The sequence below is a fragment of the Perognathus longimembris genome, chromosome 13 (assembly GCF_023159225.1).
Source record: "Perognathus longimembris pacificus isolate PPM17 chromosome 13, ASM2315922v1, whole genome shotgun sequence".
NCBI lineage: Eukaryota > Metazoa > Chordata > Mammalia > Rodentia > Heteromyidae > Perognathus > Perognathus longimembris.
In genome coordinates, this window is record NC_063173.1 from 12,037,093 (window position 1) to 12,059,053 (window position 21,961).

The window sequence follows — 21,961 nt, forward strand, 5'->3', positions numbered from 1 at the left end:
TCCCCAGAACTTCCTTTTCGCATCCTGGGGAAGCCCCTTCTCTCTCTAGATTGGCTCTCCCCCTTCTCAGCCTTCCTTTTCTAACACCAGCCTTACTACCACCTCCGGCTCTGAGGCCTTGTCCAGCAGGACCTGCTGGAGCTCTAGTCCTGCCTGTCTTATGCCTCTGTGGGCACCTCCTCTGTGAGCTCCTTTCCCTGGGAATCCCGGCCTCCCCTCCACGCTGTGTAGCCTGCCACCATCCCTGGCTGCTCCCATTGCCTCTGGCTCTCCTGTCGTCCCTTGCCCTCCTGGCAGAGCCCTGTGGGCCTCCTGGCCCCCAGCACCTGCCTGTCTGAGCTTTTCACTCTGTCCACGGTGGCCACAGAGTTTTTGGGGGGAGGGGGGCAGTCATGGAGCTTGAACTTAGGGCGTAGGCGCTGTCCCTGAGCTTTTCTGTTCAAGGCTAGTGCTCTGCTTTGAGCCACAGGGCCACTTCCAGGTTTGTTTGTTTTTTTGTGTGATTAATTGGCCATAAGAGTCTCATGGACTTTCCTGCCCAGGCTGGCATCGGACCGAGATCTTCATATCTCAGCCTCCTGACACCTCTAGCTAGGGTTACAGGAGTGAGATACCAGCACCCGCTTCCCTCCGTGATTCTGAGGCTGCCCCATTCCCCTGGTTAGGGACTGCCATCAGCCGTAATGAGGCTTCTTTGCTGTGTTTGGTTGAGGGTGGGCTTGCACTTGTTTCGGGCACTTTGTAGTTTGACAACATTCTGGTTGTGGAGGGTGAGGGACCATCAGCCCCTCTCTGAAAGTGCTCGGTGCTCAGGCCGCTGGTCCTCTAGCAGTGGTGGCGCAGGCTCAAGCATACACGTGGAGCTTAGATGTAGTGTGGCGGCAGGGAACTAGCTACCGGGTCTTTATAGGGGGAGTGGAGGGAGATAGCCATCTATTCATTGTCCAGCCAGGTCTTCTCACCCTGAAGAGCAGCAGGCAGGTGACAGGGCTCCGGGTGTCTGTGCGTTGAGTTGTTGGAGCTCTTGGTGGGGTGGGGTCACAGGTGGGGCTGGGGACACCTCCGTGTCCTCCCTTCCTTTCCACTTAGACCATCAATAGGTCGGTCATTGTCCTCAGGATGCACTCTTGACCTCCTGTCCATTTTCCAGCCTCTTATTTGCTCAACAGCAGAGATTCTGGGAGGCCACTATGCCATCTTGTCCCTTTGCATATGCTGTCACCTCTGCGTAGAACACAGTTCCACTTCTTCTCCTGGCTCAACACTTCTCATCTGTCCAGTCTCAGCGCAGCATCCTTTCTCCCCATTTCCCTGGCTTCTCCACCCTGTGTGCCATTGCCACCACACACTCCGTGTTCCCCATACCTTGTCTCCCCACTTGATGCTATACTTGCCTTACCTTATGTTGTCCCCCAAGTCCTTCCAAGCCCTTTCCCACCAGTCTACCTATTCCTGTGTCCCCAGTTTCTCAGCTGACTCAGAGCTAGAGAAGGAGCAGTGGCTGGAGGCCATGCAGGGAGCCATTGCGGAGGCCCTGTCCACCTCGGAGGTGGCCGAGCGCATCTGGACCGCGGCCCCTAACAGGTTCTGTGCTGACTGCGGGGCTGCCCAGCCCGACTGGGCCTCCATCAACCTCTGTGTCGTCATCTGCAAGCGCTGTGCAGGTGTGTGTGTGCGTGTGTGTGTGTGTGGGCGCGCGCGTGTGTGTGTGTGTGAGGGAGAGAGAGAGAGAGAGAGAGAGATGGGCACCAGGCAGAGGTAGATAGGGCTGGCTGTTGGATGGCAGGTGGCCTGTCTGGCAGGCAGGGCTGGAGCCCCAGGTTCTGATGTGGCTTCTAGGTGCCAAGCCACTCGTGCTGGGATTGACTTTCAGCCTTACATTGCAAGGCGGGCTCTATGCTTACACAGTAAGTGGGGACCTTGGAGACACCGAGGGAAAATGGTTCTTGGCATGTAAATGGGCCAGACTCAAGCCTGGGCCTTTTTTGGGTCTCATCCATTGGGCACTTGGGCTGAGCTGGGATCTGCATACTGAAGGTGGAGCTGGTGTTTGGTCCAGAAGGGCTGGGAGGCAGGGGCCCCCCGGGACATGGTCAGCGTTGTAGGCCAGGCCCTGGCTGGTGGGCAGAAGCTGAGGTTGGAGACTAGTTCGAGGGAATGAAAGAGGGCTGAGCCCAAGGGGTCCTCATCCACTCACTCGGAGTTATGAAAGTCTAGCATGTGGCAGGCCTGTGCCTTGCGCGGGGACCAGCCTCTCAAGAGATCTGGCAGTGCCCAGGTGGTAGCTTTAGATGGCCATAGGTGGGATTCCCTCGGGTGTGTATCCAGAAGGAAGGACGGGTCTGGAGAAGTGAGGGAGCTTGAGGGAGGACCCTTGAGGGTGGTGGGATGTCTAGGGAAGATGTCTGTGGGCCTGGACCATGAGGACTGGGTGCAAGAAAATGACAACCTTGCCGGACCAGATAATGAAGGCATCAGCTTTCATAGGCAGGGGACTGACTAGAGGGGACATGGGGCCTCATGTCAGGCTTTCCCAAGGACGGGCACCCACACCATAGCTAGGCAGTACTTGGCACTTAGTACCCACAGTTTTCTTCCTGCCACTGGGGTCCCTTATGACCTGTAGCCAAGCAATGCTTCATTCCCTAGGGCCCCAACCCCTCTCCTTGCCTTTCATTCCATCAAGATTTATTAGTCACTTACTGTGTGCCAGGGTCTGTTCTAGGTGCCAAGGACAGCCTAAAGCAGGTGGTCATGGTTCTTGCTCACAGGCAGCTTGGCAGGAACCAATTGAAGTATTAGGAATGACAAGTGCTAGAAAAGGAACTTATTGGTTGGGAAACCCTCTCTGAGAAGGTGGCCTGTCAGCTGAGACGTAGAAGGAGGGCGAGGCGCTACCTCGGGGAGATGGGGAGGAATACCAGGCAAGAAGGTGGGGTTGGAGGGAAGGAGGGATTTACATCTAGTTCTGGGGAGAGGCCAGACATGGGAAGCAGGGCTTATATGATGGGATTTGCATCTCTAAGCATTGGGCTGGCAGGACCAGTGGAAAGTGGCCTGCAGGGGCCCAGTGTGGCAATGGGGAGTCCAAGTGAGGATTGCAGGGCTGGGCATTCTGGTGTGGGGAACAGGGCACGTGGCCTAATTCCACAGCTGGACTAGAAGGAGGACCATAGGCCTTAGCCCCTGAAGCCTGCTTGTGGGCACTGGATGGACACTGGGGCTGGAGGAGCAGGGCCCACATGACCAAGTCTGGACTTCATCTACAGGGGAGCACCGTGGCCTGGGTGCTGGAGTCTCCAAGGTGCGGAGCCTAAAGATGGACAGGAAGGTGTGGACAGAAACACTCATCGAGGTGGGGACACTGCCCCACCCCAGCTGCCATGCTTGCTTCCGTGTGTGGGGTTCACCTTTCTCAGGTGCTGCCTGAGGGTCTCCTTCCCATCCCATCCCGTTGATCCCAGTGCTTTGGAACTGGGATAGTCTAGTGGGTGGGGATTTTGGAAAGGCCAACTTTTGGCAGAGTCAGCAAAGTGGCCAGTGAGCTCAGAATGTTTATACTGTTTTAAAAGGTTGTTAAAAAAAAAGAAGGAAGAAGATGCAACAGAGACTGTTATGTCTGAAAAGCCTAAACCCTTTACTATTTGATCTTTTAGAGAATTTGCTGGCCCCTCGTCTAGCTCAACTCTCATTCCATTGTACAGATGTGGAAACTAAAGCCCTGGACAATTACCCAGCAAATCCTTATTGGCCATTCCAGCACTGTCCCTTCCCATCTTACTTCCTGGCCAGCCTGGGCCTCAGGGTGTGTACCTCTGAAAGCCTCTCACATGCATTGTGGGTGCAAGATGCACAGTTTGAGGGCACACGCATGCACACGCACACATGCATGCACACTTATACCCATGCACTTGAATTTCACTGTGCCCAAATAAGCTAGGAATTGCAGAGCCAGTGTCACAGTGCAGTGTCACAGTCACTTCCACGTACCTACTGTGTTGGGCATGTTAAGTCTTTAGACTTCAGATTTGTTCATTAGTTGACTTCCAGAACAATTCTGTGAGTTGGGACTGGAACACCCTTTCTATGTACTGACAAGGACATTGAGGTCCCGGGAGAGAAAATAACTTGTTGAAGCCCTAGAGCGAGCCAGTGGTGTGGCACGGGTGCCTAGCTTCGTTCTCTGCTGTGACTCCAGCACCCCACATAGGACGTCGCAGAGAGGAGTGGGGAGCCCAGGGAATGAACAGTGAGCATAGGAAAGACGGGACTGGATCCCCAGATGCTGCCTCTCTGCACTCTCCTATGTCTCCTCTTGTCCAGAGGAATGTGAGGAACAGGGGTGTTTCTCAAATTCCTGCCCACCCCTTTGGCTGACAGGGTAGATAGATCCTTTGCCTTGTCAGCTTCAGGAATGCAGAGTTCCAGATGTGGAGCTGGGTGGGGTAATAGCCAGGCCCCGAGGGAGCAGGCTCCTGGCTGAGGCTTCTACCTGTCAGACTGTCTCTTGTTCTGTCACTGAGCAGAGGAAGTAGGCGCTAGGCTTAGATCCCAGTGCTGGCTGAGGGGACACCATAGCCCCTAGCAGGCCATGGAGGGGTGAGCCGTGTCCTGGCTTGGCAAGCTCCTTACCTGACAATGGCAGAACCCCTGGCAGTCAGCTGCCGCCCTGAACTCTTGTCTACACCCACAGCTCTTCTTACAGCTGGGCAATGGTGCTGGAAACCACTTCTGGGCAGCCAATGTGCCCCCCAGCGAGGCTCTGCAGCCCAGCAGCAGCCCCAACGCCCGGCGGCACCACCTGGAGGCCAAGTACAGGGAGGGCAAGTACCGCCGCTACCACCCGCTCTTCGGCAACCAGGAGGAGCTAGACAAGGTCAGGACGCCATTTCTGGGGGCCTTGAGCCCTCCCCTTGTCCCTATACTGTCAGGTTCCTTTCTTCCTACAGTCCCATTCCTCTTTCTCAACCCAGCGATGAGTTGGCATATGGGGAAACTGAGGCCCAGAGGGTAGCAAAGCCTGCCTAAGAGAAGTTAGGGCAATACAAGGAGGAGCCAGCAACTCTTGATTCCCTCAGCCTCCCTCTTGATTCCTCTGTCTCCCTCACCCCATCCTATTCCTTCGAAATCCTGCCAAAAGGAGTGAACTTGATGGGGATGCTATTTCCTGTCAGGCTCATGAAAAACAGCTGGAGTGCTTCGACCCACCCCTGTCCACACCCCACTCAAGACAAGGCCCCATGTGGGCCCCAGGCCCTGACAGGCTGGGAGCCAAGTCCTGGGCCTGATCTGACTGGGCCTGAGAGGGAACCGCTTGCTGCAAGGCAAGGGGATGCCATTTGTGACCTCTGGTTGGCTCGGCCCCTCCTCCACACAGCCTCCTCTGAGCAGGCTCAGTCCAGCGCTGAAAGCCAGTGGGAGCCAGGCCTCCACCTCCCAGGGACCCAGGCGTCCTGCTCTGGCCCAGCCCAGTCTGGCCTTAGAGCCAGGAGGGCGGTGGCTCCCATTGGTTGGGAGGGCCGGGCAGGCGGTGAGGAATTCAAATGTGGGAGGAATTAGCTACAAAGCCCCCCCTCCTCCCGGCCACAAGGCAGAAGAAGCCTGAGATACTCCAGGGGGCTCGCAGGCTGACCGACAGCCGAGTGCATTCAGAGCTACAGCTACTGCCGGGTGAGGCCTGGGCAGCTGGGACCCCTGCTAGTGGGTTCGCCATACCCTTCCTTCCTTGGCCTTTTGCCTCTTCTGTCGCTGTTCCACTGGCTTTCCTCTCAAGCTGAAGATGGGCCACCCAGACTTGAGTGGCTCTTTTCTCTTTCTCTCACCACCTCCATTCCTCCTGGCCCCCCACTGCCTCCTTGGGCTGACCATCCCCCCTCCTCCAGGCGCTGTGTGCTGCGGTGACCACCACAGATCTGGCTGAGACCCAGGCGCTCCTGGGCTGTGGGGCTGGGGTCAGCTGCTTCTCCGGGGACCCAGAGGCCCCTACGCCCCTGGCTCTTGCCGAGCAGGCCGGACAGACACTGCAGATGGAATTCCTACGGAACAACCAGACCACGGGTGAGTGGCCAGTGGGACTGTCTCCCTTAGGGGCTTGGAGGCGTGCAGAGTGAGATACTGGGGGCTGCATATTGCCCTGCAGGCTTGGATTACAGGCTACTCCCCAATTGCAAGTGCAGTTTTGGGGGAGTCCCGGGGCAACCGTGTGCAGCTTGGGACAGGGCTGTTTATGTCGGTGTCCGCTTGCGCTTTGTGTGTCTATGTCTATGTCCCTGTGACCCCTTGTGTATCTGGGTACCCTTTCCTGGCTTACAGTGCTACTCTCTTGGGGTAGTCTCTCTCTTTGGAGATGTTGGGTACCTTGAAACTGCTCTGGGCAGTTTCCTGGTCCTGGAGATGGTGAGGCCTTTGGGATTTGTGCATATGCAATGGGTTTGTGTTGTTGTGTAGCCTGGTGGTTGCTTTTTCCAGGTGTGTGACTACACAGCTCTGTTGGGGCAGAGCCCATCACAGACCTGGGCTGGGACCCAGAGTGAGTGAGGAGAGGGGATTTGGGGGATGACTAGTGCTGGTCATGGCCCAGGGCTGGCCTCTGAGGCCACATCCTGGGGCTGAGGGTGGAGCTCGGTGGCTGGGGCTCTGGGCTTGAGGCCAGGGTGGGTGGGGTGGGGTGGGCTGGAGAGAGCCCAGGTGTCCGGGAGGCACAAGAGACCACCCAGCTAGAATCGGCTCAGGAGGCAGGGCGCCCCGGTGCTGACCGCTAGGGGCAAGGCTGGAGCCGGCTGCTTTGTTGGGCTTTGTGCTGTCTTAGGCAAACCTCTCTCTAGGGACTATTGTTAAGTTGGCCCAAAGCCCCTCATTCCAGTGTGTCTGGCCTTGTGCCTCCAACAGGGAGCTCTGGGTGGGCTGGGCACCAAGAAGGCTGCTGGGAGAGGAGGAAGTGGATCTAGCCTTGGGAGTAGAGTGGACTTCCTCCAGTTGGGCAAAGATGGAGAAATGGTTTGTGTAAACCCTAGAAGGTGGGAATGGGAGCCTAGGTGCTGGTCAGGGCCTAGGGAGCCAGGGCTAGTGCTGAGTTAAGAGCCTGGGTGCCCTGGAGAGATGAAGATAGGGACAGGGACCCCTTCTGGGTAGCCAGCATGATCAGCCATTCTTTCCCCTGCTGTGAAGAGGTCCCTCGGCTGGACTCGCTGAAGCCTGTGGAAAAGCACTACTCAGTTGTTCTGCCAACTGTAAGCCACAGTGGCTTCCTCTACAAGACTGCTTCTGCTGTCAAGCCTCTGCATGACCGCCGCGCCCGCGAAGGTAGGTGCTCCACCCCTCCCCATCCTGGTCTGTGGCATTCTGGCCTGGCTGCTGGACCAGGAAGCTAGCGCTGGCCAGTCTGGGGGACTGGTGCCAAGTGGGACTCGAGCAGACTCACCTGGAAGGACATTAGGTGCTTAACAGACGGGCTGATTGGAATGGGATGAGCATGACACTGCAGAGTACTCTACTGCTGGAGTCGTGGGGTGCCAGAAGAAGCCCCTTTTGGTTAAGGCACTTCCCTGGGCAACTGGCATTTGGAGCCTATGGATGCTTAGAAGTTTAAGGACTCAGTGTGAAACTCTGTCCCTGTCTGATCTCCAGCCTTTCATTCACTTCCCAACTCTGATACAGCCTGCTGTCCTTAACCATGTCCCCCAACATCCTACCGCCAGCCACCTCACCCGCTTATCCAATAGACCCTCTCCCCTTGTTCACTCTGCCCCAACTGGTTATGCCACATGCTTGCTGTAATCCAGCAGGCAGTTTTTTTTTTTTTTTTTGCCAGTCCTGGGCCTTGGACTCAGGGCCTGAGCACTGTCCCTGGCTTCTTCCAGCTCAAGGATAGCACTCTGCCACTTGAGCCACAGCGCCACTTCTGGCCGTTTTCTGTATATGTGGTGCTGGGGAATCGAACCTAGGGCCTCATGTATCCGAGGCAGGCACTCTTGCCACTAGGCCATATCCCCAGCCCACTCTGCCCCAACTGGGTGACCGTTTTGCTGATTCATAGGCCTGGCAGATCCCCTCCACCAGGACCTCTGCATCTGCTGTTCCTTCTCTCCAGATAGTGTATCTGTAGCCCACAAATCCTTCAGTCCTACTTCCTGGCCTTCCTTCTGCTACTCCTCTGACCTTAGTCTTGGTTTTTGTTGTTGGTGTGCTTCGAGATGAGGTCTCAATGTGATGCCCAGGTTGCCTCTGAACTCCTGGGTTCCTCCTGTCTCAGCTCCCCAAGTAGTTGAGATTACAGGCTGTGCCGCACCCTCTGGCTCGGCTGTCTCTCCGTGTGTGTGTCTGTACGCGGGGCACTCCAGTAGCCCCGGAGCTTGGAAGTATCCAGCCTTCGGTAGGCACTTGGCATGTGTCTGCAACGTGAAGAACGGAGGCATAGATGACCCTTTCGGAAGGAGCACGTCCTTGAGGACATGCTGAATGACACCTTGTCCTCAGAGGGTAGATTTCAGTCCCTCCTAGTGGGATGAGGCAGAGCCTACTATGGGGGCACTTCAGTCTCCTGCATGCGGGGTCCCCAGGATGAATTCCTTCATTTCCCAAAGATAGTTCTTTGCAACTCTGTGCTGCTCATCACCTCGCTACGCTCATCTACCTCCCTCTGCCTGCCTGGGTCATTTATGTAACTGCGTGAGTCATTCTTTTTGCTTTGGTTGCCAGGAAGCTCTGAGCCACTGTGAAGTTGTATGGCCTTGATGTTCAGTTCTTTGCACTACCTTTTCTGGTCCGCATTCCCATTTCTACTCTTTTCTGGGGTCTCCTTGCTTCCTGAAGCCATTGTGGAAAGTACAGGTATAGAGTAGAGGGTGCTTCTGGCAGAGGAGGATGGGCACAGAGGCTTCAGGTGGCATTTAGGTAGAGGGGATAATGTGGGCAGGGACAGATCTGGCAGAGCCTTGAAGGCCAGGCTAAAGGGACAGACTCTACTAAGGACAAGGGGCAACCACGATTGGGCTTGAGCTTAGGAAGGATCAAGACTGATGTTGACTAGATCACCCATGGGTTCTGGAAGAAGCCACGGTAGAGGTGTGCGAGAGAGGATGAGGCGTGAACTTGGCTGTGTGATTAGGCTGCAGAGAGGTTGAGGGGTACTTGTGAGTTGGAGCAAAGAGGATGTGGATCAGATGTAAGTAGGGCTCAGGGATCATGCAGAAGTGGTTTCCAGGGGGAGGGGGGCTCCCTCATAGCTCCCCTGCCCAACTTCTCCCCAGAGTTCAGCCGACGCTGGTGTGTCCTAAGTGATGGGGTCCTGAGCTACTATGAACATGAACGGGTTGTGACGCCCAATGGGGAGATACGGGCCAGCGAGATAGTCTGCCTGGCCGTGCTCCCTCCTGACAGCCACGGGTGAGTATCCCTGGCTAGAATCACAGCCTTCTGTTGCTGTGAGTTCCAGCCTTTGGGGACACAGAGAAGCGGGCCCAGAGGAAGACAAGACCTCCCCGGAGTAACAGTAAACAGGGACTATACAAGTGTTAGCCCTGCTCTCCCAAGGCTCCCCCACAAGGCTTTGAGCCACCTCTGCGGGGAGAGAGGAGAAGGGCCTTGACAATGGCAAGGAGTTGGGGTGGGGAATGGTAGTTGGTGGGCAGGTAGCGATAGGGCTGGGCAAGGTTGGTGAGCCCTGGACTATGTATTTGCAGCTTTGAACACACCTTTGAGGTGTACACAGAGGGAGAACGGCTGTACTTGTTTGGGCTGGAGAGTGCGGAGCTGGCTCATGAGTGGGTCAAGTGCATTGCTAAGGTAGGTCTGGGTTAGCTGAGTGGATGTCTGATCAAGGCAGGGTGGGACCTCCTGGCTGGCCCCATGAACTTTAGTTTCTCCATTTCTGATGACGCAGGAATTGGGTTGAGGGCAACAAACATAGGACAGGCCTCTTAAGTCAAGCGCTTGAAATAGATTGCAGCTCTCAGGGGTGGGCAGAGGTCAGGAGACCTGTCTCAACCCTGCCTTGGTCCTGGCTGTTGAGATGGGGACCCTGAGGTGGCTGGGGTCCAGACTGTACTAGTCTAGTCAGTGCTCCCGCAGAAAGTCAGAATGCCTTGGCACTGGGCTGAGGAACTGGGTGTGTTCTGGGCAGGCTGTGCTGTTGGCTAATAGGTTCTCCTCTGGCCATCTTCCCTACCAGGCATTTGTGCCTCCCCTGGCTGAGGACCTGCTGGCCCAGGATTTTGAGCGGCTTGGGCGTCTACCCTACAAAGCTGGCTTGAGTCTCCAGCGGACTCAAGAGGGCTGGTTCGCTTTGACCGGCTCTGAGCTCCATGCAGTCTTCTCAGAAGGGCCCTGCGAAGAGCCATTGCAGCTCCGGAGATTGCAGGAGCTTTGTATGTGGCCCCAGACTCCAAGGGACCCTATCATGGCCCCCTACCCCCCAACCCCTGCCTAGAAGTTTGAATTCTATTCCTTCCTGGCTGAAAGGAGCCAGCCTGCCCTCTCATATCCTCCCAGCCCTTGGGGTTACTCAGATTGGAGGGTGGATCCCAAGGGTAAGTTCAGAGACTTCAGGAGGGAGCAGGCTGGAAATCATGATCAAGACCTGGGCCTCACCTTGACTGACTCCTCCACAGCCGTCCAAGGGGACAGCGAGAACCAGGTGCTGGTGCTGGTGGAGCGAAGGAGGTGAGCCACAGCCTCCCCCTGGCTGCCTCTGAGATGCCTGGGGCAGTCCGACACACCTAGGGAGAGATGAGACCTGGGGGACAGCAGACAGAGGTGGGACAGTGACTGTTTTTGGCCCAGGACGCTGTATATCCAGGGGGAGCGGCGGCTGGACTTCCTGGGTTGGCTGGGCGCCATCCAGAAGGCAGCGGCCAGCTTGGGGGACACGCTGTCGGAGCAGCAGCTGGGGGATTCGGACATCCCTGTGATTGTGTACCGCTGTGTGGACTACATCACCCAATGTGGTAAGCCCCACCCCCAGGCCCGGGCCACGCCCCTCTCACACGGGGGCCCCCAGTGCCCCGGATCCCTCTGAAAGCGCCCGCGTGGCTCTTCCCCAGGCCTCACCTCGGAGGGCATCTACCGCAAGTGTGGGCAGACATCCAAGACCCAGCGGCTGCTGGAGAGCCTGCGGCAGGATGCGCGCTCTGTGCACCTCAAGGAGGGCGAGCAGCACGTGGACGACGTCTCCTCCGCACTCAAACGCTTCCTGCGTGACCTGCCCGACGGGCTCTTCACTCGTGCCCAGCGCTTAGCCTGGCTGGAGGCCTCAGGTGGCTTCTGCAGCCCATGACCACCAGCCTTGTCTGTGCTACCTCAAGACTGCCTCCCAGTCCCCTGTCATGCTTTTGGACCAGGCATGCCCCTGCCCCCTCCACTTCTTCCCTTTGTCCTCTTCTTCCTTCTTAATCTCTGCTGAGCACCTGGCCTGCTGTGATTTGAAGGGCCCAGTGAATGTGGCTGCCTAGCGTGAGAGGCAGAGTTGCTTCGAGTGTGGGGCAAGGAGGTGTGATGGGTTTCTGATCTGATCTGTATCCCCCTCCCCCCCCCAGAGATTGAGGAGGAGGAGGAGAAGGTATCCAGGTACCAAGAGCTCCTGGTGCATCTGCCCCCTGTCAACCGCGCCACTGTGAAGGCCCTTATCAGCCACCTGTACTGGTGAGACCCCGATGGGGATGGGGTGGAGAAGACTTCTCCCAGCTTGGCTGACTGCCCTCCTCTGGGAATCAGATAGATCTTAGGACTGAGCGACGTCTGCAATTGGCCCTAATCGTGGCCATTGTGTCTGTCGACTTCTTGCAAGGGTGCTTTGGTCAGATAGCCTAGCTTCTCAGCCTGCTCCTTACCAGGACTAAAGACATGGCCCCTCCTCCCTTTTGCTGGGGGTCCACTCTCACCGGGATCTTCCTTGGTTTCATTCTTGCCACCCATCAAACATTGGGAAGGTGGCTTGGGGGAGCTCCGGGCTGGATTCCTTACAGCCTCTCTCCCCTCTCCAGTGTCCAGTGCTTCTCAGACACAAACCAGATGACCACGCACAACCTGGCCATTGTGTTCGGGCCAACGCTCTTCCAGACAGATGGACAGGACTACAAGGCCGGCCGGGTGGTGGAGGACCTTATTAGCCGCTATGTGGTGGTGTTCAGTGTGCGTGCCAGCCAGTAGGCAGGGGAGGGCAGGGCTGTGTCTCTCAGATGCCAGTGACCGTTTCTGTCCGTGACCCCCACCCTTTCTCAGGTGGATGAAGAGGAGCTGAGGAAGCAGCGGGAGGAGGTCACTGCCATTGTGAAGATGCGCGTGGCCGGCACGGCCAGCGGGACTCAGGTGGAGGCGGGGGCCGGGGTGGGGCTTGGGCTGGCTGCCTTCACTTCTAGACCTCCAGCTGAGCCCTGTCTCCCCGCAGCATGCTGGTGACTTCATCTGCACGGTGTACCTGGAGGAGAAGAACGCAGAGACGGAGCAGCACGTCAAGGTCAGGACTGGGGACCCAGGAGCCAAGGGGCCGCTGGAGTCGGGCTGGGTCAGTGGCAGGGCCCAGGTCATCAGAGCAGCCAGGCTCGCATCAACCACACCCCACTTTGGGACCATATGTAGCCATTGCTGGGCCTGTCTTCTCCCCACCATCAGAACCCTATGCATCACAGAACTCCAGAGGGAGCTGAGGGGGGTGGTTCTGGGTCCTGACCCCCGTAGCAAGTTCGTGGCAGAGCAAGGGGCCAGGACCCGGGCAGGTTGAGCTTCTCCTTGGCCTCCACAGATACCTGCGTCTATGACAGCAGAAGAGCTTACCCTGGAGATCCTGGACCGCCGAAATGTGGGCATGAGGGAGAAGGACTATTGGACTTGTTTTGAGGTCAACGAGAAGGAGGAAGCAGGTAAGTGACCCCCAGAGCTGGTACAGGATGTGGGGCAGCCTGTCTTGCCTAGACTGCAGTCCCAATCTGTCCTTCCCTCCCCTGCAATGTGAGGACCATGTAACGAAAAGAGGCTTGTGTGACACCTCTTGCCACCACACTGATGAAACTGTGGTCTCTGTGATGGTGGTGACAGGGAGCTGGCAGGGGTTGAGGTGCTATGGGTGGCATGGCTGTAGGAGAGACAGGGCAGGGGGTAGGTGGTCCAGTGTGATAGTGCTTTTCCCAGGCTTCAATGAGTGATGTTACTTGCAGATTTGATGATACTGAATTTGACAGTGGGATTGCAGGTGATGACGTTCCTGGTACTAAAGGGGGTGGTGGTAAGGGATGGTCATGCAGGCAGGATAGCTGTGGTGTAAGCAGGAAGCTGTAGTTGCAGTGTAGCGATCTTGTGGTGGTGGTGAAGGAGGAGGATGGGAATGAGGAAGGGCATGGGAAAGGTAGTTGACATCAGTGGAGGTGAAGGGGGATCTTAGGATCAGTGGGCGTTTCGTGTGCCATTGTTACTTGAGTGCCAGGCACTGGGATGAGGAGCCGGATGTACTGTCTCTGACCCCCTCGTGGGGGTCAGTCTGGTAAGGGATGGAGACAGTAATCATCCTATGATGACACTGAGAAATGGACAAACGATAGCATATGAGCTACCATGGGCAAAGCCCCTTCATGGAGATGAGGTAGCAATTGGTAGGACTGAGGTAGGTACACGGCCGCCTGGTACACAAGAGAAGTGACAGCCCGTGCTGAAGGCCCCTTTGCAGGTCCTAGTTATGAGACAGAGGAAAAGCCAGACAGCACTGGAGAAGGAAAGAGCAGTGACTAGAGGAGGCAGGGAGTGTTTCTGGCAGGAGCAGCCTGGTCAGTGGCAGGGTCCCTGATAGAGGACCCCTGGGAAATGATCATGGATGTGGCATTGGTCACGTGTGCGGGTGCAGGTGTGCCAGTCCAGAACTTGGCCGTGGGAAAGGTGGTCATGATAGTGATGTGTTGTGGTACTCGGTGGTGTCAGGGTGGACAACCAGTGTGGGGGCAATGTGTGCCCATGGACTGACCCTTGGTGGTGTCAGGCCGTGCGGGCTCAGTGACAGTGGGTGTGGCTTCTCCTCAGAGCGGCCCCTGCATTTCTCTGAGAAGGTGCTACCCATCCTGCACGGGCTGGGCACAGACAGCCACTTGGTGGTGAAGAAGCACCAGTCTATGGAGGCCATACTGCTGTACCTAGGTAGGTGGCACTTAGGGGGCACAGCCAGGTGGATCCCTCCATCTTTAGCTGGGGTACCATGAAGGGACAGCTCTGGTACAAGGCTCCAGGTGGAGAGGGCTCCGGGGAGACGGGTTAAGATGGAGCAGCTGCTCTCCTCTGGAGACATCATGCCCAAACACCTGGGCCCATCGGAGGGGGGTTGGTGCAGCCCGTGCCCACTTGCAGTCCTCCCCCAGCCAGCCGTGTGGGCGACACCAAGCATGGCATGATGAAGTTCCGTGAGGACCGCAGCCTCCTGGGTCTGGGGCTGCCCTCAGGCGGCTTCCACGATCGCTACTTCATCCTCAACAGCAGCTGCCTGCGGCTCTACAAAGAAGTCCGGGTGAGTGAGGGGGCGCTGTGGTGGGGAAGAGCTGTGGGCTCCCAGGGTCCTTCCTGCTGTGGTCCTGACGGCCACTCCAGTACGCCCCCTAGCCCTTCTTCTAAGTCTTGGTATCAAGATGTCATCGAATCACACACACCCATTCTGGTTCCCTGTGCCTGTGGTTTGTCACATCCCTCACAAAAACATGTTCCATGGTGACAGGCGTGGCAGCTTGCTTGGCCACTTCCCAGGTCAGTGCGCTCCCCGTCCATCTCCATACCCGCTTTCCACGTGCTGGGTTCTCCCACACCGACTCCTCAGCACCCTCCGCCTTCTGCACAGACACGCCCTGTCCTCCACCCCCCACTGCACACACCATCCTGGCCCTAGCCCTGGGATGATGGCTTCCATAACCCCGATCCTCTTTCAAACAGAGCCCAAGGCCATGGAGCGGGGCCCCTGAGACCGTGAGTGGCTGTGGGGTGACTGCCAGCTGCTTTTCCTTCCACCACCTGGGGGCCGAGCAAGTGGGGTGGGAGCGTAGCCAGGGCTCCCGGCTTTCTCCAGGCACAGTTCCCTGCCCTCTTGCCCCCAGCTACTGGCCCCTAGAATTTTCCATTGGACTCAGGGAAGAAGTTATGAAGCTAGTAACAGAGACCCCATGGTGTAAGTTGGGCTCTGACTATCATTTCTTCCCAGCAGAGCTGCCCTATATCTACCCTAGAATACAGGGCCCTCAGATTGTTCCTGCCACTGCTTGACCCTAAAGGGCCCCGTGGATGAGAGGGGCCGTGGGACATGGTCCCTCTGAGGGAGGATGGCCTGCTCAGCTGTCCTGACTCCAGTGAGTGCTGGTGTCTGGGGGAAGGCCCTCCCCCGGATTCAGTTGCGAATCTGCCTCCCATGTTGGTGCCTCTGTGCATCCCAGCCAGGCCTTGAGGGCCACAGATCACAGACACGCTGCAGAGACAGGCTGCAGAGATGCGCTTCCAAGCCCAGTGGTCCAGCCTAAGCTCCCGTAGCTGCCCTGTCAGTCTTCAGATGCTGTCCCGTCAGTCTTCAGATGCTCTCTGCCCCCCTGAGGATCTGGACAGGCCTGGCCATCATGGAGGAAGCAGAGCCGATGGAGCAGGACTCTCACCTTCTTCTCATGTTATACCTCTCTTCATGCAGCAGCTTGCAGTCCAGGGAATACCCCTGCTTCTCTCTGTTCCGTCTGTGAACACGCCCCAACTGCCTGCCACTCCAGCCAGCCCAGCGTGGTTCTGGGGTGTTAGCTCCCTGCTTTGTCAGCCCATGGAGCGAGACCGCTAGGGCTTGCAGAGACAAGATGGCTGAGGCTCATGGAAAGGGGGAGAGGGTGGAGCGTTAGATAAAAGGCACAGAGTTGATGCTTAACCAGGCTCAGTGCCGTCCCTTTATGTACTGACAGGTAACTCACACTTCTATCCCGGGGAGAGGGTATTACCCCGACATGGATGAGAAAACAGGCTTTGAGGGACTTGCCCAAGCCGCTAACTGGATTGAACCCAGTTTTCTTTTTTATTTAACTGTATTTTTTCGTCTTTTCTTTTTTGGTACTGGGGATCGAACCCAGGACATTGCACTTGCTGGGCAAGCACTTGGCCACTGAGCTACATCCCAGCCCAGAACCGTTTTGTGAGCATCAGAATTTTGTGTTTGGGGAAGTTTCGGAGCCCAAGGAAGCGCTTTGCCACGGGTGGCTCGTCGCCCGCGGGCTGAGCTTTCCTCACTCCAGCGGCAGCTGTGGCCCTGGCCAGGCAGAGCCCTAGCACGTGTGGCTTGCCACGAAAGTGTTGGCGATTCTGGGCACGTGTTGGTTTGTGGGACCACAGGACAGAATATTTGAAATTAGGGCAACTCCAGGCAAGTCGGGCTATGGTTTGCAGGTCTTGAATCTTGGCCCAGCTGGGACTGTCATTCGCTGTCACCCCCATAGGCCCTGCCTTCCACCCTGACTCACTTTAGTCCTGGTTCCTTTTCCCTCCCCCTCAACCTGGCTTCTTCCAGACCCGCAGCAGCTGGTTTTCTTCCCCGGCATCATTCCTTCCACACCTGCAGCCTTGTGTCACCCCCACCCTTCCACCGCCACGCCGGAGCCTCGTGTTGTTTCCACCTGCTTCTCCATCTGCAGCACCGCTGCTCTTAGCCTCCCATCCCCACCCGCGTCTCCCTGCGCTCCAGGCCCTGCCTGTGCCTGAACGTGGGCAGGTGCTTCTTTGTCTTCTTGCCGTGTTCCCCACACCTTGCTTCTCCCGTATCCGTATTTGCAGCCTCGGTGCCTTCCTGCTGCACAGCCTTCTCCTGGCCTGCAACCCGCCATGTTCCAGGCCTTCTGGAGCCCATGAGAATTGTTAGGTCAGGTGCTCCTCCATCAGGTCCTAGGTCACCTCAGGCCCCCTCGTCACTCCCTGTTCCCTGTGGCGGCATACAGGTCGGTCCCTGGGCAGCATGATATCACAGGAGATCCCCACACTGCCCTCCCTGGCCGTCCTGAGTCCTCTCTGCTCCTGCTGAGGAGCTGTGCCTGGGGACAGCTGGGAGCCATGGGGGGGAGAAATGAGGTGGGGGTGGCTCAGTCTTGGACCCCCAGTTTCAGTGGCAAGGGGTTCCCTCTCTCTTGCCATCCACCCTGGTGGCCTGCTGGCTCCAGGAGTGTACCTGGTAAGGAGAGGGATCCAAGCACATGGCCCCCAGAGCAGGAGGAAGGCTCCTTAGCCAGCCTCTTCCTTGGGGTCACTGCTCCCATGTCTCTGCCTCTAGCCTGCTCATTCCAAGACCAGACTCATGTGCAGAGGTGGGGGCCAGGCGAGCACAGCAGTAATGGGATCTTCCCTCCTCCGTACATGAGTCTCTTGCTTCCTGTCCTAGACCATTAGGAAGTTCTTCCTCTGGTCTACTGAACAGCCATTCAGCTTCAGCTTGAGTCATTAGCCTCTGATGGAACCAAAGAGCTAATGATGGCTGATACCCTGTGTTCACACGGTCAACCCTGTGGCTTCTGTGGGGCTGGGGAGGGTGAAGAATGAATGGCTGAGACGAACGTGGACAGAGCAGCCCATGGAGATGCTCGAATGCACTGCCAGTTCCAGCAGTGCAGGATCAGACCCGGAGTTCTCCCTCCGTGCCCCGTCTGATTTGGGCCAATGCTACCCGTCTGGTCTCAGTTTGCAGGGCAGCAGGGTTGGGCTGGGGTTTGTCCTCCTGGTTGTCCAGGTTGGGACCTCTGTGTGGGGGCTAAGGGTTGACTGTCTGATGCTGCTTCCGGGAGAGGTGGGGCCTAGGGTGGGGGTGGGTCTGGCTGGACTGTGAGCAGGGAGGGCTTTGTCAGCAAGAGGAGCCCCCTGCTGGGGCACGGAGGGGCTGGGGAGCAGAGTGGGAGGTGCCCAGGCGTGAAATGCCCCCTGTAGCCCCCTGACCAACAGAGATGCTCTCCATCTCCCCTTCCTCCCCTTAGAGTCACCGGCCGGAGAAGGAATGGCCTGTCAAGAGTCTTAAAGTCTACCTGGGTGTGAAGAAGAAACTTCGGCCACCCACCTGGTGAGCCTGGACTTGGGAGCGAGGCCAGCCGCAAGGACCTCTGGGTCCCACAACTAAAGGGGCAGCACAATCAGGGCCTTGAACCTGATAGGGGGTCAGCACAATGACTCAAGAAGTTGTGGTCCTCTTAGCAGCAGAAACAGAACTTTGCAGGTGCTGCCGGGGGCCTCCTGAGTCTTAGGCTCTGGGAATGAGGCCCAAGGCTTGTTATGTAACAAGCTGTCTAAAGAACTCAGATGCTCACTTGGCGTCTGAGAACTGCTGGTCTTGATTAGGATTCTGTCAGTTTTTCCAGGGCCTTCTGTGCCTCAGGCCCCTACCTATAAGCTATAGGACAATAATGGGCCACCTCTTTCCAAGGATGATTGTACACTTTAGCAAGTTGAAAAGTGACCCATGCTGTTCTTGCTGTTAGACATTCAAGTCACCAGACATCTCCTGGCTGTGCCTGTCTCTGAGGCTAAGGCAAGCCTGGGTAGGTAGGAGTCAGTAGTTTTTGTTCTGTTTTGTATTATGGTGCCTCATATATGCTAGGCAAGGATTCTATCACTGAGCTACGTCCCTAGACCAGGCCTGGGTGGGGATGGGGGACTGGGGCAGGGAGAGGCAGTGAGAATGTGTGCTCCACTTGTAAGAAGGCCCTGGTTCTGCCCAGCTATCACGTGACCCATTTCCTCCACCCCTCTGTAGCTGGGGCTTCACAGTGGTGCACGAGACGGAGAAACATGAGAAGCAGCAGTGGTGAGCATGGGCCCTGTTCCAGACTCGGGCTGAGGAGGGGTGGCAAGCTCCATTGGGTTTCCCCGCTGCCCGGCTTTGTGCCCTCCTGGTGACTCCGGGTGGGGAGATGAGCAGTGTCCTTCTTTAGCCATGCTCTTTGCGGCGTCCAGATCTGTACCCTCCTTGCAGGTACCTGTGCTGTGACACACAGATGGAGCTTCGGGAGTGGTTCGCCACCTTCTTCTTTGTGCAGGTACCAGGTTCAGGCGGCATGGGGAAGGGCATAATCCCAGAGATTCCACTGTGGAAAAATGGGGACATTTGCTTCTGAGGATTCAGGCCAGCCACTGCTTCAAGGGGATTTCAAGTTACTTTTCCTTCGTTGGTGTATTCATAAGCCCCTCATAGTGCCCATTGTGGTCCAGCCTGGAGCCAGGCATGCTAGGGCCAGAGGACCCAGGGCCCTGCCCTAGGGGCACACTCACTGAAGAAGGACATCGCCCAGGGCTGGTGAATCCGAACTCCACCAGTGCTGTGGTGTCAGGAAAGCCCGGGGAGCTGGTGGGCCTGGTGGCGTGGGATGGGAGGGGCTGCAGTAAGGAGAGAGGGTCTCCCATAGGGTGAGGTCTCCAGAAGGGCTGTGGCTCTGGGCAGGGGGAACAGTTTCTCCAAAGCCTGGCCACAGGAGAGAGAGAAGTGCAGCTTGTCCAATGGGTATACAGGGAAGAGGGCTCCGGAAAAGGAACCAGGAATAGAACCTAAGAGCCTTGAAGGCCATGCTAAGCAGACGGTGGGGAGTCTCGATGAGAGAAGGATAGAGCAGGTAAAGCAGGATCGAGCCTCCCAGGGCTCTGGCAGGAACAGTGTTCAGGAGCAGGGATTGAAGGGTGGGTCCCAGGTTGAGAGGCCAGTGAAGCTGGCCGCTGCTACAGTCTAGGCAGAAGCCAAATGCTGTCAGACCCTAAGCCAGAGCAGAGTCAGAGGTTGCTTCGACTGAAAACAGAAGTTAGGACAAAAATGTTGACACAAAAGCTCAGAATTGTTTAGAGAAGGAAAATGTAAAAAAAAAAAAAAAAAAGGAAGATTAAAAAAAGGGGGCAGTGACTGGGAATATGGCCTAGTGGCAAGAGTGCTTGCCTTGTATACATGAAGCCCTGGGTTCGATTCCTCAGTACCATGTATATAGAAAACGGCCAGAAGTGGCAGAGTGCTAGCCTTGAGCAAAAAGAAGCCAGGGACAGTGCTCAGGCCCTGAATCCAAGGCCCAGGACTGGCAAAAACTAAAAATAAAAAAAAGAAGGGGCCTTGGACTGAATTCTTACCTCTAGCTACATCTTTTGATCTCGAGCTTCCTAGTAGTCACGGTGTAAATGGAAACAGGGTGAATTCTGTTCTTGGTTCCTTGTAAGAGGAGCTGCAGACCCATTGCTCGTGGAGGAATGCTTTCTCGGAGCTGCATTCCCGGCAGGCTCTGCACTCTGGCGATGGAAGCTCTGCCGCGGATGCCGCCATCCTGGCTAACACTGCTTCTCAGATCTCGGGGACCAGAGCCCAGGGTGTCACCTCAGATCATAGCCGGAGGCTTTCCCGGCCAGGACGGGTGGCTCCGTGAAGGAACGAGGTGTGGCCCGGGTTCCAGCCCCGCCCTTTCCCCTGCTCCCCAGCATGACGGCCTGGTGTGGCCCTCGGAGCCCTCGCCCTCGCGCGTGTCCCGGGCGGTGCCTGAGGTCCGGCTGGGCAGTGTATCCCTGATCCCCCTGCGCGGCAGTGAGAATGAAATGCGCCGGAGTGTGGCCGCCTTCACCTCAGATCCTCTTTCTGTGAGTGGCTCATCCCCCCCCCCCCCCCCCACCGCCCACCGCCCACCGCCCCGGGGCAGGGCTGGGGCCTGGCTGGATGCCTGCTTTCACCCCACCTCTCACTCTGAGTGCCCTCCCACTCCTCCCTCCACCTTCAGTAGGTTCCCAGACTCCCCCCCCACCCCCCCGCCTGGCCCTGGAGACCCTGGCCACATTGCTGGCTGGCCCCTCTGCCCACCGCCAGGGACTTACGTCATCTGCTCTTCTGTGCTCCCTACAGCTCTTCCGCCATGTGTGAGCACAGGAGCCAGCCTGGCTCTGGGATGTCGCCGCGGTCACCAGGAAGCCTGCCAGTTCAGACACCCTTGTGCCCTGCACACCTGGCGTGAGCCAGCAGGGGACCCACGAGGAAGCCATACCCCTACATCACACATCGTGACCACAGACTGGGGCTCTCTGGCTCGGGAGGGTGGGGGGAGGGAGGGCAGCGGGATCTGCCCTGAGAGGGGCGCCTCCGGGCTCTCCAGGCCTGGCTTGCCCACGCAGGGTCACCCGCCCTGAGCTTGTAAGTTGGAGGTGTCTGAGCAGAAACCAGAGCTCCAGGGGGCGCCATTCGAGAGAGGCTGTGGGGCCCTGCTGGAAGGGAGCCTGACCCCCAAGCAGCCAAAGTGGGTGCTCGGAAGGAACCCGCAGCCCAGTGTGGAGGGAGCTCTGGGAAAGCTCCTACAGGGCTGAGCGCTGGACTTGGGGCTCTTGAGCCGCCCCTTCCGGTCTGAACTGGCTGGTTGGGCCCGGGCCACCTGATGCCCCTTCCCTACTTTGGGGGCTTTTGTTAATAGAAATACATCTGTATATTTTACCCTGTGGCGCAGAGGCCTGTGATCGGTTGTGGGGATTGTTTGTCCTGGCGTCTGTGAGGGCACCAGAAGTGACCACTAGGGTCTTGAAGCTGGATGCTTGGGTCCTGGTGTTTCCAGGCCCGAGCTGGTCCGGTACATCTCCTTGGCCAAGCAGAGCTCCATCTGGCCCTGCTCCCTGCACCCAGCGAGCCACTCTTAATGCCTGATTAGGCGAGGGCACACCCCAGCTGGGCCTGAGCACCTGCTACAGTCCGAGCCGGGGCCTGCGCGTGCACACCAGGGACACAGCTCAGCCTGTGCTGGAGACACCAGGCCACTGACCACAGGAGCTTTTGTGACCTATGTCCCCCAGCATGGGGCCCGCCTTGCATAGGTTGCTGCCCTCTCTAGGCACTGCGTGGCCCTTGGTCCTCCAAGCAGACAGGGCCTCGACCAGTGGGAGATAACAAGCTGTTTAGAGGCAGATGTGGTACTCCCTGGGAAGGTCCCAGACATGACACCTATCCCAGACTATCCAGAGCCTCAGTATTACCTGTCCCACAAGCAGGTCTGCTGACTTT

General features: G+C 57.4%; 1 protein-coding gene across 6 annotated transcripts in view; it reads left to right on the forward strand.

Annotated features, from left to right (window-relative positions):
• Arap1 (ArfGAP with RhoGAP domain, ankyrin repeat and PH domain 1) overlaps nucleotides 1-21,400 on the forward strand; it is a 61,311-nt gene extending 39,911 nt beyond the window's left edge. For 5 of the 6 annotated variants that reach the window (XM_048359591.1, XM_048359593.1, XM_048359592.1 and 2 more), the window contains 24 exons: nucleotides 1,465-1,664; nucleotides 3,270-3,355; nucleotides 4,694-4,876; nucleotides 5,883-6,057; nucleotides 7,168-7,302; nucleotides 9,249-9,384; nucleotides 9,681-9,783; nucleotides 10,169-10,364; nucleotides 10,608-10,659; nucleotides 10,780-10,943; nucleotides 11,040-11,252; nucleotides 11,532-11,637; nucleotides 11,979-12,126; nucleotides 12,217-12,303; nucleotides 12,383-12,451; nucleotides 12,737-12,854; nucleotides 14,002-14,115; nucleotides 14,334-14,479; nucleotides 14,896-14,928; nucleotides 17,940-18,022; nucleotides 18,713-18,763; nucleotides 18,932-18,995; nucleotides 20,407-20,562; nucleotides 20,822-21,400. In XM_048359591.1, the coding sequence (XP_048215548.1) occupies nucleotides 1,465-1,664; nucleotides 3,270-3,355; nucleotides 4,694-4,876; nucleotides 5,883-6,057; nucleotides 7,168-7,302; nucleotides 9,249-9,384; nucleotides 9,681-9,783; nucleotides 10,169-10,364; nucleotides 10,608-10,659; nucleotides 10,780-10,943; nucleotides 11,040-11,252; nucleotides 11,532-11,637; nucleotides 11,979-12,126; nucleotides 12,217-12,303; nucleotides 12,383-12,451; nucleotides 12,737-12,854; nucleotides 14,002-14,115; nucleotides 14,334-14,479; nucleotides 14,896-14,928; nucleotides 17,940-18,022; nucleotides 18,713-18,763; nucleotides 18,932-18,995; nucleotides 20,407-20,562; nucleotides 20,822-20,839 (2,836 nt within the window). In that variant the 3' untranslated portion in view covers nucleotides 20,840-21,400. The remainder of the gene's footprint in view (nucleotides 1-1,464; nucleotides 1,665-3,269; nucleotides 3,356-4,693; nucleotides 4,877-5,882; nucleotides 6,058-7,167; nucleotides 7,303-9,248; nucleotides 9,385-9,680; nucleotides 9,784-10,168; nucleotides 10,365-10,607; nucleotides 10,660-10,779; nucleotides 10,944-11,039; nucleotides 11,253-11,531; nucleotides 11,638-11,978; nucleotides 12,127-12,216; nucleotides 12,304-12,382; nucleotides 12,452-12,736; nucleotides 12,855-14,001; nucleotides 14,116-14,333; nucleotides 14,480-14,895; nucleotides 14,929-17,939; nucleotides 18,023-18,712; nucleotides 18,764-18,931; nucleotides 18,996-20,406; nucleotides 20,563-20,821) is intronic. The other variant, XM_048359594.1, reaches the window with a different exon arrangement.
• Nucleotides 21,401-21,961: the final 561 nt, after the last annotated feature.